The 17,829-nt window shown below is 60.0% G+C and overlaps 1 protein-coding gene across 7 annotated transcripts in view; it reads right to left on the reverse strand.

Moving 5' to 3' along the window:
- Positions 1 to 1,064: 1,064 nt before the first annotated feature.
- The window catches only part of TNS1 (tensin 1), a 59,094-nt gene continuing 42,329 nt past the window's right edge, over positions 1,065 to 17,829 (reverse strand). For all 7 annotated transcript variants that reach the window (XM_090046111.1, XM_090046108.1, XM_090046106.1 and 4 more), the window contains 11 exons: positions 16,415 to 16,586; positions 15,109 to 15,917; positions 13,383 to 13,469; positions 12,836 to 12,967; positions 12,422 to 12,514; positions 10,892 to 10,969; positions 10,696 to 10,767; positions 9,973 to 10,141; positions 9,646 to 9,714; positions 7,874 to 7,906; positions 1,065 to 6,590 (listed from right to left, as the gene is read on the reverse strand). In XM_090046111.1, the coding sequence (XP_089902237.1) occupies positions 6,446 to 6,590; positions 7,874 to 7,906; positions 9,646 to 9,714; positions 9,973 to 10,141; positions 10,696 to 10,767; positions 10,892 to 10,969; positions 12,422 to 12,514; positions 12,836 to 12,967; positions 13,383 to 13,469; positions 15,109 to 15,917; positions 16,415 to 16,586 (1,859 nt within the window). In that variant the 3' untranslated portion in view covers positions 1,065 to 6,445. The remainder of the gene's footprint in view (positions 6,591 to 7,873; positions 7,907 to 9,645; positions 9,715 to 9,972; positions 10,142 to 10,695; positions 10,768 to 10,891; positions 10,970 to 12,421; positions 12,515 to 12,835; positions 12,968 to 13,382; positions 13,470 to 15,108; positions 15,918 to 16,414; positions 16,587 to 17,829) is intronic.

The raw sequence follows: 17,829 nt of genomic DNA on the forward strand, positions 1-17,829 counted from the left end.
AAGTTGTGAGCCATGCCTGTGTGCTGGACGATCTTCTGCCAGGCTCTTCACTGGGGCACCCATCCACAGCACAGCATCCGCCACATGAAAAACCAAGAACTGGGAGGATGCAATAGGGAATCCATCTCCAAAATAAGTCCAGAGAGGAAAAAACTGAGGGGAGATTGAATACCAGCCTTCACCTCCCTGCCGGGGCTGCAAAGAGGAAGGAGCCGGGTTGGTCTCAGTGGGGGCTGATGACAGGACAAGGAGCAATGGGCTCGAGTTGCAGCAGGGCAAGTTGAGGTTGGATATTAGGAAAAACTTTTTAATGAGGAGGGTAGTAAAGCACTGGCACAGGTTACCCAGAGAGGTGGTGGAGTCTCCATCCTTGGAGGTGTTTAAGACCCGGGTGGAAAGAGGCTTGTCTGGGATGATGGAGTTGGGGCTGGTCCTGCTCGGAGCAGGGGATGGACAAGATGTGACCTCCTGAGGTCCCTTCCACCCTCATTTTCTATAATTATATAAAAATATGGCGTCTTTAAGGGCCCTTCATCACTCCTGCTCTTGGCTCTGGCTCGGTGACAGGGTGACATCCTGCACGGCGCTAGGACCAGGAGAGAACAAGGAGGAGTCGGTACCACAGTGGGGAAAAGGAGGTAGAAGAACAGCCTTGTAAAGAGCTCTGGGTAGGGTTAAAGATCCCTGGTAAACACAGGGGACGCACCTACACGTGCATTAATGCGCTTTACTTAATGCGCATTAAATTTAGCACCTCCATTGTGAGGTACTAGGAAAATGCGCATTAGCCCATCTTAATGCACATTAACTATATAGCACAGTTTTTAGTGATGCTTTAATGCACATTAAAATAGGCTAATGCACATTAAGGCGCACACGTAGATGCACCCAGGGAGACCAAGCTGGAACTCAAGCTGAGTAGAAACCCATTTCTCCATGTCTCTAGCCACAGGTGCTTAACATGGGCTGTAGTTCCCTACGTAAGAGAATCATTGCACTCCCCCAGGCCTACCACCAAGTCTTCAGCAGAGCAACCAGCCCGGAGATAACATACACCAGACAGATTTCCCTGTGCAAAAAGAACAGAGCATTTATTCCTGCATTCCCGTACATTTCGAGATACAATTCCAGCACTCCAGACTCCAAGCTGGCATTCCAAGCAACGGTATACTTTAGATAATTGATTTATTTTTTCTTTTATCACTTATAAAGCCATACAATGAACTGCAGAGAGTCGGGCTTCTGTACAAAGGGAAGAGAATAGCCAAGGGGGGAGTTCTGCACATTCACACACGGGTGGCGGGTAACGGGGTCGCCTTTATACACGTGACAAAGGTATGGGCACAAAGATACAAAATATAAAGGATATTTCCATCTCTATAAATACACAGAAACGGGAAAAGTGAGGGAGTTTTCCCCCTATCCCCCCCTTTTTTTTGCGAGTGCGCATTTCTGACTTTTTTTTTTTTTTTTATAATTGACATGGTGAAAAAAAACTCAAACCGACAAAAAAAAACCCAAAAAGTCATTTCTAACCTCTTCATTAACACTGATTAGCAAATAACATTGTAACATTCCCCAAATGATGACGACAACATACAACAACGGGAGAGACAGGACAGGAGAAATACTGCAAAAAAAGAAAAAGAAAAAGAAAAGGATTTTTTTTAAAGAACCCCCCCCCCCAAAAAAAACCCATGAAGAACTAGTTTGAAAACAAAACAAAGACCCCGACCCCCTTTGCTGTCTCGTTTTCCTGTCTGCTGAATCAGCACATTTTGCCGTCTAGATTTGTTTTATGGTAGTGCTTTGTGTTCCTGCAGAGCCTTTCCACTGAGGCCCTCGCAAAAGTGCTTTGGGAACTTTAAGGACAAGATTTGAAGGGATCCCTCCCCACTAGAGGTGATGGGACCTTTGCCCTCAACTGCTGTGGGTAGCCCACCCCCCGGACAATCGAAGGTATTAGGTCTAAAGAGGCACGCTGCTCAACAGTTGGCCGTCCCGGGATGCATCAGCAGGACAGGTGGGACCCAGGAGTCCTGGAATCCAAAGCTGCCGCCCTGACCCCGTCTGGGTCAGCCGGACCCGGCGACGTGCAGGGGCCGGAGCAGCAGCCAGGGACGAGTCTGACCAAAGACCTGGGAAGACGACTTTGAAGGCAACGTTTCAACTAGAGCAGCTGGAGAGATGAAGCCAACATCCCCCCACGCTCAAGGCTGGATTGGGTTCACCTGAATAGGGAGCGAGGCACATGGCTGGATGGCAGCACCAAGGAGGAGGGGTCCAGCTGATACATACTGGGAGGGAGGTTGAAGAGCGTTGCCCGGCACTCATTGAAGACGATGGAAAGACTTCTCCTAAAGTACCTTCTGCCTCTGTCTTGGAGAAGGGATTAAGATACAAGCAACTGAGGCCAAGTGCTTTGTCTCTGTGGTTATTACATCCAGATGGGTCGAGATGAAAGGTTAGAGACTGACTGAGCTGTTGCTTTTATCACTCAGTCTGCAGCTAAAGACGCCAGGTTTTCATGTACCCGCTCTCAGCTTGCCAGGAAGAGAGAGCTCCAGCCAGTCGGCCTCAACCGGGCCTTTCTGACATTCACACACATTACATTTACCGTGCAATTCAGTGGCTAACTGCACCATACACTTAAACAGGCTATACATGAAAAGTAGTAATTGCAGCATTAAAATGAACAGCCAGGCACAAAAACGGCCAACCAGGCACGAAAACGGCCAACCAGGCACAAAAACGGCACATGAAAAACGCAGGACATTTTTGTAGCTGGTTTCTATCAAGCTTGAATTCAAATGTGTGGCCTGGCACTTACTTCAGAATCGACAGCAAAGAGGGTTGTTAAAAAAAAATAAAATAAAAAGGCACAGACAGGAAACAACAAAAAATAATAACACATACGCGGGATTGGGGGAAAGTGCGTTTCAAAGGCTATCTTTGGCAAGAATATATGCAGTTCTTTGTGCATGAAGTCAGTGTGTGTGTGTGTGTGTGTGTGTGTGTGTGTGTACACACATGTGTGGGTGTGTGTAAGATATAACATCCACTGCTGGGGGGAAAAAAAATGGCAGTGAGATTACAACAAAATGTTCGCTGGGCTAAATGGCATTATGTGTCCATCTCAAATACGGTGACTGCATCGAAAGAAACCAACCCAACGCCTTTGCTGGTCCTTTCGAACACAATAAAATGAACGTGGACAGTGAAGCCAGGCTGTCAGCTGGCGTACATTGGCGTGGTAGCTGGGTGGACATCAGCAAAGTTATACTGGGCATGCCTACATGTGTACTTTAATCTGCACTAACCTATTTTAATGCACATTAACTAAATAGCATTTTTTCAGTGACACTTTAATGTGCATTAAAATAAGCTAAAGTGCATTAAAGCACATGTATAGACATGCCCGGAAGTACTAGGTTTACTGCGCATTATTTAAAGCACATTAATGAACATGCAGACGCACCCACTGATGCTTTGGCTCAGTGAATCCAGAAAGTTACCCAGAAAATGCAACTTTCAACCCAAAGTAAACACATCTGGAAAAAGAGCTGGTTAGTTCCTTACTAGCTTTGTGTTATAAATACAATCTATGGGCGACCTTAGCATTCGAGATTTCGACAGGGTCTAAATCTTCTGTCTTCAGCGAGTGAGTTAGTATTTGAGCCGTGAGCAGGTCACAGCAGAAAGCAAGTGCTTTGTCACTGTCAGGTCTCGGCTGCGGTGGGGTTATACATGAGATCGCCAGGTTAATTTGATGGGAGCTACCCTCTGAGCTTTGGGTTCGAGCCCCCATTTTGGAGAGCGGGCCAGCGGCTTGAAATCAAAGAGAAAAAAACCCAACACTGGTTTTAGCGGTGAGGGTGAGGGAAAAAAAAAATAATGTAGTCTGAAAAATAGAGACTTGCAAAAATATATCATCTTTATATCTCTATAAACACAGTGTTTCTCTAATCGGTTAATGGCAGGGTGAGAAGGTCATGGCTGAGCGGTCCATCTGCCTCGAATTCTGCAGAAGGAGGGAGGTTTCTATTGTCGAAAGCAACTTAAATGCTATAAAAAAAAGGCCTCAACCGTAGGGTGGGACGGGGGGCGCGGAGCCCCCGTCAATGCTTCCATCCACGCAGCAGTCTCTCAACACATCCCCAAGACCAACCAAAGGCTTCGACGCGCACGCAGCCGCGTCCCGCACATGCACACACACACACGCACTCACGCACACGCCACCGGCCCTCGCGTCTCACGGCAATGGGGTTGCAGCTCACGCACTTTGCATGCTTCGCTTGCTCTAGGTGCTAACGAGTTCCTGTAGGCCGAAGGGAGGGGAAGGGGGAGGCTGGGGTCTGTAAGAGGTGGGTCAGGGAGGGGACGGGGGGTCAGCTGTTATCCGTGGCGCTATACATACAAGGCTCTAGACAGGGTGCAGGGGGCTGTATATAGTGGAGATAAGATACGCCGAAAGCAACAGGGCAAAAAATAAATATCTTCGGTGGAAATTTAACCTTTCCTTGAAAAGATTTTTGCGATTAGCTTACAGTAATCCTGTCGGGAGAGCTCCTATATATATTAGATATAGCAGGGCTGCGTCTCTGGAAGTGGGAGCAGAGCTCAGGTGGAAGGGCCGGGGGCTGGGGGTCTCTGGGAGGTTAACACGCAGCCTGGACCACGGAGCCTTGCATTACGTTGCCCCAGTGAAGTCCCCACCGCCCCTTCCCTGTCTGCGTCCCTGCCCCAGCGGATCTATAATCATGATACATACAAAGGGGGTTCGGGGACAGTGCAGCTCTTGGGACTGAACTGGGGCTGAGCGCAGGCTGGAGGCTCTGGGGAGATGCCCTGGGGGGTCTTTTGGGGTTCCAGATTTCAGAATTAAAAACTAACAGACCCATCTGCTTGGAGGTCCACAAACAAGCCTGGCCCTTTAGGTTTCCCCCCTGAAGGCACCTGGCTAAGGGTGCAACCAGGCACCAGGGCAGAAAAGAAATCCTGTTACTTTCTAGAGCACCCCGCCCCAGCTCTTCACCCCTCAACGCCCTCCTCACAGCCAGGCCACGCAAATCCTAATTGGATTGCCTCAGCGCATCCCTCCTGGCATGGGCAGCTTCTTATGCCATATATTTTCGCATACAAATGCCTGCCTTTTCCCACAAAACAGCTGCTGGAAACTGGCAGGCACATTATAGGCGAGGAAATACGGTAAGTGCTGCTTCAGCTGCTTGCCAGGGGATAGGCGACATGCCCTACAGCGAGCAGCCTCCGCTCCCTCGCTCGCAGCACGGGAGGGCCTCGCTTTCTTCCTCCTGCCTTTCAGACATAAGGCCCGGGTCTTATTGCAGGACATGTGGTAGGCGGAGAAATGCAGTATCAGATCTGACGACAGGAGAGGAAGGGACCCCGGTGTCTGCAGAACCGCACGCTCGCGGCTGCCCCGTCGTGTGCCCACGCGTGTGCTATGCAACACGCGGCCTTTCTGCGCCAGACCGAGGGCTGGTGGCCTCCGAAACTAAAAAGAACGTGCCCAAGGTGCCCATGGGAATTTGCTTGCATGCAGCTGACGGGCCATGCAACATCCAGGAGAGCAGGGGAGACAAGGCTGGAAAGAGGCAGGATCCCACCCGGCATGTGACGGGGACGCCCTGCAGAACAAGACCAGGGGCACGGGGCAGGCAGCCTCCCGGGACACAGCCCCGGAGCCGCTTCTGACCGGGTCTCTTGTCTTTGGAGCAGGTTGTGAGCGGCCCTGCTCCCTGCCGCGCGTGTGCAAGGGAGTGTTGGTGTGGCCCGCGTCCTGGGTGGAATCCCAGTGGCTCACCTGTGTGTCCTCGGTCCACAGTGCGAAGAGGGACTCCCCCGAAATCAGGGCATGACTGGGGCAGGTAGCTCAGGGACCCCCGCCCCTCTACCTGGCCCTGGCGCCGGGGACTTGTCCAGCGGCTAAGGGTGCATCTAGCAACACGCGCACACGGCAAGGGCACGGAGGCAGCAGGGGGAGGGGGTGGGGAGCAAAGGGCCCAGAGGGCGGCCACGTGGCTTCGGCCGCCCCCAAACACGGGCCACTTCCTACCGGTCCATGGATACGAAGGACGGATGCTTCTGCGTGGAGTTGGTTTCGGTGGCATCGATGCCCCCTTCTGCCCTGAGCCGGGGTAGCGGTGGGGAGGGAAATGGGTCGCCAGGACCAGCTTCGGGGCCGCGGATCCCAAAGCTGCCCTGGTCCTGCTTTGGTCACGTGGCTTGTGACGTGGCCGGGGCTGGCATGGCTTGCTGGGTTCTCGGCTGTGGCGGTTCATGCTCCTTCCACGTGTCCAACCTTCCTCCCCCTCCCCCCAAACTCACTTCCCTCTCCCACCATGCACTTCCTCGCGCTCCTTCTCGGCTCCGCTCCAAGTCCTTCTCCAAAATTCAAGGGCGAGACGCGCCCGCGGGCGCCCGCTCATCTCTTCTGGCCCGAGCTGACCATCACCCGCGAGACGAAGTTGACGATGGCGGCCGCCGGCTGGTCGGGGTCCAGCTCAGCAAAGAGGTGGCACACGTTGTCCGTCGTGCTGCCTTGTTTCCTGGCCACGAAGCCAAAGAGCCTGGCGGGGAGACGGCGAGCGTTAATGGAGAGCTACAAATGGGGGCTGGGGGGCAGGAGAAGCCCAGTCCTGGCTTGCCCCTTGCAGCTGAGATGTCCCAAAGGGACTGGGATGCCGCGAGCAGGCAGTGGGTCTCTAAACCCCTTAGGCTGAGTCACAACCCATGGATCCGGTGGGTCTTAGGCGGCTCCCAAAAAAACCAGGGGCTGTTCCTGTCCCCAAGGGGTAATGGATTTAATCAGGGCCCCTCACACAGCCGAGGGGAAGGGGCAGACAGAGCTGCTCAGATGGAGCAAGCCCCTGCCCTAGCGCCCGCCAGGGCAGGGGGACTTTTGCAAGCCAGGCTCGTCGACGCTGGCACCGCGTCCGGATGCTTGGCATGACCGGCATATTTTCCACCCCCACGGCCGCCTCGTCCCCGGCATCAATGGGGCATTGTCCGGGCCGGCCCTGGGGACACTTCACCTCCCCGACCGTGCGGGGTGGGCAGGGGCGGGGGGTATATCCTCTGCAGGGCAGGACCGCCCGTGCCTGTAACTATCCCCCTGCTCAGTCACAAGAGGAACCAAATGTCCTTGTTCGAATTAGCCGTTATAAATACGGGGCTCGGGGGTGCAGACTGCGAGACGTCTCCAGCCTGCGCCGCTTCTAATTAGAGAGGGAAAAATCCCGACAGCTGGGGGGGCTAAGAAAAACCCGCCACGGTCACAATGGCTAAAATTAGCAGGGCCCGAGCTCCCGGGGACCTGTCTCCGGCCTCGCAGGGGACAGAGGCGCGGGGCCAGGGACGCGCCCGAGCAGAGGGGGAGAGGAGAGGGGTCCGCGGGGCTTCGGACGCACTGCCGCCGGCCGCGGGGAGGTGGCGGGGAAGGAGACGGTGGGGTGCCCAGACCCCCGCTCACTCTGCCGGGGGTCGTGGTGGCACGTCCCCACCCTGGGGGCTTTCGTACCCGTCGCCTCCTTGCAGGCCAGCCCTGCACTGGGGAAAGGGAACAAAGGAGCTTTGTCGGCCCCCGTCTCGGCCCGAGCCAACGCAGCCTGAGACGCGTGGCCGCCTCGGACGCTGGGGCGGGCGACCGCCGTCCATTTCCATCGGCCCCCCGTCCTGCCCCTTGGAAGACCTGGACCAAGGAGGCAGAGTCGCTGCTGGGTCTCCGCCTGCAGACATCCCCACCGGGGGCACGGACTGAAGGTCCCAGGAGTCCGGGGAAGTGGGATTTATCTGAACCCCGCCCCGAGCTGGGGGGTAAAGGATGGGAAGGGACGTGACCCGTGGCACTTACTTTGCAGGCCCGCCGCCCTCTGACTTAGCCCATCTGCAAGGAGAAAAGCAAAGCCCGGCGTTAGCTCCGGCACGGCCGGTGACGGTGCTCCCAAGCCCAGCCAGCCCCGCGCTCCTGAAAGCCCCCAGCCCTCGGTCTGCTAGCATCCTCAGTCAAGGTCAAGCCTCTCTCACCGGCCCCCCCATCCAAGCACAACCCAGGTTTGCTTGCAGAAGTTGGCCACACTCAGTCTCCCGGTGCAAGCGGAGGCCCCCTCGGACCCCCGCATGGGGTTAGGCGCATCGGCTGCCAGGCGCTGAGGACCCTTCCGCCCACCCTAACCGAGCGGTGTTACGGAGAAGTTGGCCTTGACCCTTCCCATCCGCCCCAGAAATGCCTTCCCCGCCACCCCTGGAGACCGGACAGCCTTCCGCCGGGTCACCCGTGTCAGCCGGGGGGTGCGTTAGATCTGGGGAGGCACTTCCAAGGGTCCTGAGCGGAGGAGGCCCCCACCCACGGCCAGAGCCACTGCAGGCTCTTTGGAAGGAGACTCGTGACTCGAGCTCAAGGTTTCCAGCTCAAACCCAGAGGGTCCTGGCTGGAGGGTCTTGCCCCCTGCTCAGGGTCAGACCAACATCAAATTTGGGGCCAGGAGGGAATTTTACCCCACTTTCAGATTGATACAGACTGAGGGGGGAGAGGGCAGGATTTGCCTTCCTCTAATAGGGGCATGGCCTCCTGGGGTCTCGAGCATACCGGGACGGGGCAGGGGTGATGCCTGGGGCCGTGTCGGGGCAACCGTGTCGTGCGGCTCTGAGGTTCACGCAGAGTTTGTCAGGGCTGGACATGACCCCGCAGCTCCCCGACAGCCCCACTTCTTTAGGTACTCTATGAGTTTTGTCTCCGACGCCCCCCAGCACCTTAGTCGCTCTGCGCTGGACTCTTTCCAAACCACCCACGTCCCTTCTTGACGTGCAGGCCCCAAATCTGGACTTGTGCACCTGGGAAGTGTTATTCCCAACCCATCCCAGAGAGACGCCCGCCTAGCCTCTGCTCGGACACCTCCAAAGAAGGAGACGTACATCTCAGGTTATTTTCTCCCAGACCTTGGCAGGGCCCCGGGGCGAAGGGGTGTTGCTATTCTCTGCAGGGATCACCGGATCCCAGCCAATTTCCTCTTATTACCGGTTCTCCAGGCTGGTGCACCTCTCTACCAGACAAGCAGGGATCCTTTCCTTCACGTGCAATACACACCCCTATTTTCCCCAGCCGGTGAAAAACGGCAGGTTATGCATGTCGTCAGGGTCAAGAAGTTACCCAACCCAGCCTAAAACCGAACCGCTTGGCTTAAGAGTTGCCCGCAGCAGTATCAATGAATAGCAACACCCGGGGGGGTGCAATGATTTGTGGCCTCCCGGGGACCAGGTCACCAGTGATGGCAGCAAAGTCGCAGCCCCAGGTTGGTGCTTCCTCCTGCTAAAACCTGCATCTAGTTTTGGGCACCGCAGGGATAGGGACGAAGTGGAAAGAGCCCAGCAGAGAGCAGCAGCAATGGTTCGAGGCTGGGGGGAACTAGGGTGGTTTTGTCTGCAGAGGAAAAGACTGACGTGGGTTTGATCAAACCCTGAAGGGGTGTGATACGGAGGGTGCAGACAGACCATGCTCTGTGGCCGCAGGAGACAGGACGAGGGAATAGAAATGGGTGCACACACACACGTATGCACACACACACACACACACATGTGCATGCCCAGAAAGGGTGGCGGGAGACGTGGCTGGACCCAAGCACTTACTTCCGCTCCTGCGGGTCCAAGTCGCAGAAGGTAACGGTGGTGAGGGGGTAGTGTCGTCTGAAGAAGAGCCTGAAAGGCAAACACGACCCCATGAGCCCGATGCCCGGAGGCGCTAACCCGAGGCAGGGTCTGCAGCACTGAGCTCTAGGCCCACAAAGGTGCCCACTGGGATGAAGCGACTCGCTAGAGGCCGTGAGGGCCGTCAGTGGCAGGGCAGAGGCCCGAACCCCGGTGTCCCGAGCAGCCGGGCTCCAACCCCAGCAGGACAAGGAGGGACGAGGCCGCGAGAGGGTTTCAAAGCCCCCCCCAAGCCAGCTGCCCCCTTACTTCCGCTGGTTGTCCGTGAGGGTGATCCCCTGTGCGGAGACCTTGAAGTGCACGATGGTGGCGGCGGGCGCGGGCTCGGCGCCCAGCGTCTCGCCGATAGCCTTGGCGATGGCCTGGGGGCCCGTCAGCGACTCCATCTCCACCGAGTTGACGAAGAGCACGTTGCAGGCTGTTGGGGAAAGGGGGGGACAGGCGTGAGCTTGCTCCGGGGGGTCTCATCGCCCATCTCGGGAACAAGCCGCTACTAGCGCGTAGGACCCAAGCTCGAATCCCCGGCTCGGACCAGGGGGGGAAACCTGGCTCCACGGAGTGGGTGGCATTCCCAGAGCCGGCTGAGATGTGCCTTGTCCTCTGGAAACAGAGGCAGAGATGGGAGCTGAGCAGCTTAACAGCAGTGGCTGGCGTGGGAATAGGACCCAGGAGTCCTGGCACGCTCCACTACCCTCTTCCTCTCCCCTCCCCGGTCTGCTGGAGCATCGTCTACGCTGGCTCTGTGCCCAGAAGGAGCCAAGCCCTGGCTGTGCCCGTCTAACCCAGTAACTGTGAGACCTTTCTTTCCCTAAATTGCCTTTTCTTCCCTTAAAAAGCACCCCTGTGGGCTTGGGGGGGAGGGGTCATGGGGATGGCTACAGGGCTACAAGCTCCCTCAGTCTCACGCAGGGAGCGAACATCTGGATAACAGCTGCCCCGACGTGCCAAGACCCGGGCACGGGGCCTGCTCACCTGCGCCCTGCTTGAGCAGATCGGTGGCCGAGCTGGCGGTGGACGCTGCCTCCTTCGTCTCCTCGGTGGGGTCTGAAAGACAGCACAGGGAGGATGCAGCAACGCTGTTCTTCTGTTCCCCAGCCCCCTTCCCAGCTCTCCGAGCCAGGAGGCACGAAGGGGCTCCGTCAGCGCCCCGTCTGTCCCCGGTCCCTACCTCGGTCGGGGATGACGAGCTTGCAGGGCAGCGCCAGCGGCGTGATGGAGTGCTGGTACACCAGGGCTGACAGGCATCCTAGGATGGGGGGACACGGCAGGGTCAGTGCACAGGTCCCCAGAGAGGGGGTTCCTAATTGCAACAGGGCAAAGCCCCAGGGCAGAGCAGGCTGGAGGCTGCATTGGCCCGTGAGCACAGGGGGGCAGCAGCAGGGCCTGCTCCTCCCTCTCAGACCCCGTGCCCAGGGTGGGAGACCAGGCCTGGCCCGGCTCCTGTGCTCAGCGTGCCGGGGGGATCATGTGGGTTGGGGCTGGCAGTGGGTTTGCAGAGCACAGGGGCTTGAGAGGGGACGGCTGGGTGGTGACCTGCTGGGAACCGGCCCAGCCAAGAGCAAGCTCAGGGTGGGGACGCTGCCCGGAGTGGGGACGAAGGCAGCCCCAGGGCCCAGGACCTGGAGAATCCCGTGTGTATGTATGCCTGCATGTGTGTGCTCATGTATGCACATGCGTGTATGTGCATGCGGGTATGTGCAGGCATGCTAGGCAAATGCATATGTGCGTACATGCCTGTATGCATATGTGCGTGTGCATTAATGCATATGTATGCTTGTACGTGTGTATGCATGTACACTTTTTTTTTTGTTTTTGTTTTTTGCACCGGTCCTGGAGGCACTGCAATACCAGGTCAATGCATGGAGTGGATGGAGCACGCTCCGGTTCCACCACCAATACCAAAAAGAATCTGCTCAACATAAACCTCCTATGGAGGACATATCAGCGGGCCAAAAGCCCCACATGAGCGGAATGCAGGAGAGGCACCTGGCAGGGGAAGCAGTGTGACCACGTGTATGCATGTACACGCATGCGTGCATGTGCGGTCTCAGGACAAGATCCAGGCCAGGCCTCTCCCTCCATGCTGAGCTGACAGCCGTTTCTCTGGGCCCGCTGAACGTGTGCCAAGTGTGACCTCCAGGCCCGGGCGGATCCGGACACCCCTCCCCGTGCACCCTGGCTACGTCTCAGGCCGTCAGCAAACAAGGCCGCAGGTCAGCGGCGGCCCGGGCCAGCCGCCACTCCTGCTCCATCGGGCCGCAGCCGCCACACCCCTGGCTCCCGCCTAGCAAGGGATCGGCCTCCCTGAGCTGTGGCCAGGGAGAGCAGAGGTGACCCACGAGCATCGACCCCAGCAGGCTGAGCGTGCCGACGTCCTGCGGGCCGAGGGCAGTGCCAGCTCGCAGGGAGGTGGGCGCCGAAGCGGCACCCCGGCCCAGGCCTCGCTGAAGCCGCAGCTGGCTCATCCCTCCAACCCAGAAGGGTCTATTCTGAGCAGCACACATGTGCATGTACACGCGTGTGCATGCACAGCTGGGCTCGCGAGGTGTCACGGCTCGGGGGGAGCTGTGCACTGACCACAACTGCGGTGGATCCAGAAGAGATCTCTGCCCCCTCCCGGGCACTACGATCACACATGGCTCTCACCGGACACGGGACGGGCCCCGGGTCTCCCCACGGCACGGGGGCAAAGACTCACCGAAGTTGGGCTCGTTGGGGCAGCCTTTGAGCTTGACGCCCCGCGGGCTGGTCTCGATCAGGAAATGCCGCACCAGCTCGTTAGTGATGTCTCCTGGGGGGAGAAGAGGAGCCAACGGGCACAAAGCCCACGCGGGTCTCAGCCGGTGGCACCGTGCCATGGACCAGGGCACAGGGGTCTCCGCCAGCAGCCTCACCCTGGCAGGACCCAGAGCCCTTCTCCCTCCCTCCAGGCTCCCCGAAGCCCCCTCTGACTTCCTTCTGCCCCTCCACAGCACAGAGGCTTTGCGTGAAAGTTGCATCCCCCATCCCCTCTCACACCAGCTCCCCCAGGGGCTCATCCACGAGCACTGGGGCGTGGGATCCGGGGGCAGCGGGACACGCACACATGCATGCACACGCATGCACGCAATACCTTTCTTGTTCTGCTGCACCACGGTGGGCGGAGGCGACGCCACCTTCATGGCCAGCCCGTAGGCCCCGCGGAAGGAGTGGCTGTCTCTGATGATGAAGGCCCCGGGCTCCCGGTCTTTCAGCAGCGTGATGGCTGCAGGGATGGGGACGAGAGCCGTGAGTGTGACGCCAGGCCTCTGTGTAGCACCGCGGGGTCTCCTGGTGCCTGCTGGGGTCCGGGGCACGAAGCACCCGGACTCCTCATTCCTCCCCCAGCAGCTTCCCCTCCTCTTTTGGCCTCATCTGGGGCACTGATCTATAACCCCTGGCACTGGAGCATCTCCAAACCCTGCAACAGATCTGCTCGCACCCCCCACCGTGGTGCAGCGCACGGCCCCTGTGACAGGAGGGGAAACTGAGGCACCAGGCGGCACGTGACCGGCCAAGGGGGGCTTGGAGACCGAGCAGGGTCGGCCTCTCTTCCCAGGTCCCCCTGGAAGGGCTCTGGGCAGACAAGCCCAGAGACGGGGGGCAAATAAACCCCCACCTGGCCTCGGCTGCCCACTCACCCTGTTCCCTGGAAATCTCCGGCTTGTACCAGTACTTGGAGGTGTCCTGCACAAACTTGACGTTCGCCCGAGTCTCGGGGCTGCTGTCTGGGGGCGGGGGACAGAGAGAAAAATCAGGCCACGCAGCAAGAGACATGCAGCCCCGCACCCCAGGGGTCCCTGGATCTGTCTGGAAACCTTCCCGAACTGAGGCACCGTTCAGACCCCGAGCCCAGGCTCCTCTCCTCCTAGCACTAGCCACGCAGCCGAAATATCCCGACCTGCGTGGAGCGGGGCCGTAACCGTCCTCCCGGCGCACCGGGGGCACAACGCGGCTTGCAAACCAGGCGGTTTCGGGGGGCCGCTCCGAGCCGGCAAAGCTCCCGAGTCCCCAAAGCGGGGAAACCTCCACAACCGGGCGGCGAGACTGAAGGCACGCGCGGGGCCTTGCAATCAGGCACCTCCCGGCCCCCCGCCCGCCGGCGTGTTGTTTCCCAGTGTTTTGCTGGTTGCTACGTGGGCGCCGGCTCGCGGGGGCGAGGCTGCAGCCGGGACCCTGATGGAAATGGGCAGGGTGGAAAAGGCAAGCAGCCCATGGATGAGATCAAGGGAGAAAAAACGGGGCCTGGCCAGGGTTTTTCCCCGCATTTCTCTCTTCAAACCAGCTCTTCTCAACCAGGTGATGCAAGATCCCCTGAAGGGTGCCCCCGAGCTCCAGGGAAACCCCAAGGTTTCAGAGAGGAAACCAAAGGAGCCGGCGGGCGAGTGCCCGGGTCCGCGCAGGGTTTTCCCCCGTTCCTCCAGCACGGAGGGTCCTGGCAGGGCTGGTGCAGAGGCCGTGCCCCTCGCCCCCTGCCCCAGCGCACCCCGCGCCCCTTTCCTCCCCGGTCCTTGGTGGATCAATGATCCTCCAGGCAAGGAGGCCTGGAAAACAAGCACCCCCGGCTTCTCCTCCATCCCCGAGCTGCCTTTGCTTCTCCTCCACACTTCCCTGTTTTGACCCTCTGAGAGCTGTTTTTAGAAGAATAAAAACACCGGATGGGACCTCTGCCCCCGAGCCATCGCCTGCGTGGACACGAGGAAAGGAGGCCGGGGGGTAGGTCACTGTCCCCAGCTCCCCGCGAGCTGCAGGCCAGGGCCCCGCGGCCGAGGGGAGGATGGGCCAGAGGAAGCTCAGCCACGGGACCGGACGGGCAGGAGGGAGGCAAGCGGATGGAGCAGACCAGGGCGCTGTACACGAGCCCTGGACCAGAGCACCAGGCGGACGGTAGCAATCTAGGATAGGCACCGACGTCCATCAGACCCCCCCCGACCCCGCCAGCGAGCTATGCCTGAGTGAGGACCACACGCCCCGCTCCACGGCCATCGCAGGGGACATGCGCTGCGAGGAGGGGAGGGGGGGGCTGCCCGGGACACGGCACGAGGAGCAGTGGCCTCAAGCAGCAGCCGGGGAAACCGAGGCAGGGCACGAGGAGGGGCCGTCTCCCAAGGAGCGATGCAGTCTCCATCCTCGGAAACATCCAGGAGCAGGTTGGAGGGACACTGCTCGGTGTTTAGTCGGGCCTGACCTGGACTAGGTGCAAGCCCTTCCAGCCTGACTATCATCCCTCCCCCCTGGTATTTCGGACAGGGTCACTGCAGAGCGAGGGGACACCCTGAGGAGGGGGAAGCATCCCTTCCCGGTGCCGCGGGGCAGCCAGCAAAGCCCTACGAGCCAGGGACCCGACCCGAGAGCCCGTGTCCTTACCTAGCATGGACAACTTGGAGAAGTCCGGCAGGGTGTGGGGGAAGGCCACGGTGCTCCCGCCCCCGGGGCTGGACATGCCGCTGGACACGGGCGAGGACGTCTTGCCGTTGACCGTGGCGTAGCTGGGCAGGCTGTGGGCACGGTCGCCCGCCGACATCCTCCGCTTCTCGGGCAGCGCGGGCTGCGGCGTGGGGCTGCCCTGCCGGTAGGTGCCCGAGTCCGGGCTGGAGGACGGCGGGCTGCTCAGGCCGGGGTAGTAGGCCGGCGACACGGGGAAGGAGGGCGTGGAGGGCCCCTGCAGCCCCGAGGCGCTGCTCTGCCGGGACAGCGTGGGGCACCGCTCTTCGGGGGTCCCGTAGCCGTACATCACGTGCCGCTCCAAGCCGGGGCTGCCGGGGGGGTGCCGGGCCAGGCCGGGGCTGCCCTGGGGGCCCACGGCGTGCCGGCCCAGCCCCGGGCTCCCGGGCGCGCCCGCCGTGCCAGAGTTGAGGGCTCGCCGCCCGAAGCCGGGGCTGGGAGGCGTGTTGGTGGCCACAGTCCTGTGCAGGGCACGAGGGCTCCCCGGCAGCACGTGGACGCCCGCCACGCTCGCCTGGGCCAGTGCCCGCGCCTGGGCCTCGGGTGGCGTGGCGGCTCGCCCGGCGGGGTAGTCGGCGGCGAAGGGGGACGGAGAGGCGCTCTGGTAGCTGCTCTGAGCCGACGGGGCCTGCGACGCGGCGGCCGCGAGGAAGCTGGAGTCGGGCGAGGGCTGCAGGGATGCCGCCGGGCCCTGGACGCTGCTCTCCGACGGGTAGCTGAGGACGGAGACCCTGCGAAGGACAGACCAGAGCAGGCTGACCCTCCTCCTCCTCCTCCCCCTGGCCTGCATGGAGCTCTTTGCCCAACAGGCCCCCCCAGAGCCCACTTGCAAACATGGGGAAACCGAGGCACGGAGCAGCAATGTCGCTCCAGAGCGGAGCGCAGGCCCAGTGCCCTCTGCTAGCCAAGGGCTGTCCAGACCCCGGCGGGCGGCCCTGGGATGGGGATGCCGTCCTATAACCCTTTGCTGGGGTGGGGTCAGGGCTGCAGAGAGCCTTAAGCCTCATAACCCCGGTGCCCAGAGGCCACGGGGATGGGCAGCTTGGGGGTTTTCGACCAGCTGGGCCTCCAAGAAAGGAGGGGGATATCCCACAGTGCACCCGGGTCCCACCCAGACCGTCAGACCAGCTCTGCCCAGCTGCCAATGCAGCGCCTGATCCTACCCCAAGCTCCGGCAAGCGGCTCGAACAGCCGCGGGAGGCACGGGGAGCCCGGCCCGGCTGCTTACCCGTCCACGCTGTGAATGGGGCTGCTGGTCGAAAGGGGGCTGGGGGCAGCAAAGGTCCCGTTCCTCACCGGCGCGTCCGTGTCGTAGCCCTGCGGGGCCGGTGGGCTGGGGGGTGTCCCCCCACCGCCTGTTGCCGCCGTCCGCGCCACCGACTCCACGTAGCTCCTGGGCTCTGGGGAGAAAGCGAGCAGGGGTGAAGCCGGAGAGAGGCCGGGGGCGCTGCGTCCGGCCTCTACCTATGGCCGGGTCCGCGGATTCAACCTGTGCCGATGCTCCTCCACGCCAGCCCCGCGCACCCCCGTGCTCGAGGTTCGGGAGCCTCCACCCGCCCATGCACGATGCAGGTGCCTCCCAGCGTGCGTTTTCCTGCGACGGGAACCAAAGCAAAGGCCGAATCAGAAACAGAGCCGGGAGGGTCTCGCATCTGCGTGGCCAAAGCAAGGACCTTCCCTCAGAGCATCCACCGTGGCTCACCCGGCCTCACGTGGACGGCTCTGCTCTCCACGCCACTTACCTAGGACACGGGGACGGGTCTCCTGGGGTCCGCTCAACCCCACCTACCGGGACCAGCCCCCGGCCCTGGCTCTACGAGAGCAGGACGTTCCCTGCCGGTGGAAACATCCTGGCCGAGCCCTTCTCCGGCACTTTTTGCAAGGGCAACTCCTTGACGCTGCCTTGCAACGGTGCATATTTTCCGCTCCCCGCCTGGCCTAAAATTGGCCCGTCTGCACCCATGAGTCAGGCTGGGAGAGGCGCCGAAAAACCAGCGTCTTCACCCAACTCTGAGAGGGACTCGTAAGAGGAGCGGGGAGACCTAGAGGTGAAAGAAGAATCGCGGAAGCAGGGCTGGCGGATGGGGCCTCGATCCTGCTCGGCGAGTCTGCGGGCGGCAATTGGGGCTCTCCTCCCGCCTGATCGGCGCACGCCCCGGCGTTGGGCTGGGAAATGTCTGTAGTTATCGTTAAACTAGATAAACGTCTTTATTATTTTACTCCCTTTCTGAATATGGGCAGATCTCCCGTTGCTTTTTTTGCAAATGGCTGCAATGGCCAGTGCCACAGTCCCCGTGCAATCGTAGCTCCGTGCCCTCGCCCGTGTCTCCAGGGATCGGTCCCGGGGGAAAGGAAAGGGTGAGGACACGTGCTAAAAAAAGGCACGGGTTCCCTGCCTAGCTTTGCAAACCACCTGAAAGCTGCTCCCTCCCCACCCCCAGCATGCCTGCCTCAGTTTCCCCAGCTGAAACCAGGGGATTATGGTACCTGCCCTGTGCCTGGTACAGCGGAGTTGACAGTCAGGGCAAGAAACCACAGAGCAGCAGGGCTGGCAGGGACCCCCATCTACATCAACCCCCTGCCCAGATGAACCCAGCACCTAAACTCCCGTCAACCCCGAAGAGCTAGGCTGCATCCCGACCC

The sequence above is a fragment of the Crocodylus siamensis genome, chromosome 4 (assembly GCF_052110815.1).
Source record: "Crocodylus siamensis isolate JL-2025a chromosome 4, ASM5211081v1, whole genome shotgun sequence".
NCBI classification, from domain to species: Eukaryota; Metazoa; Chordata; order Crocodylia; family Crocodylidae; genus Crocodylus; species Crocodylus siamensis.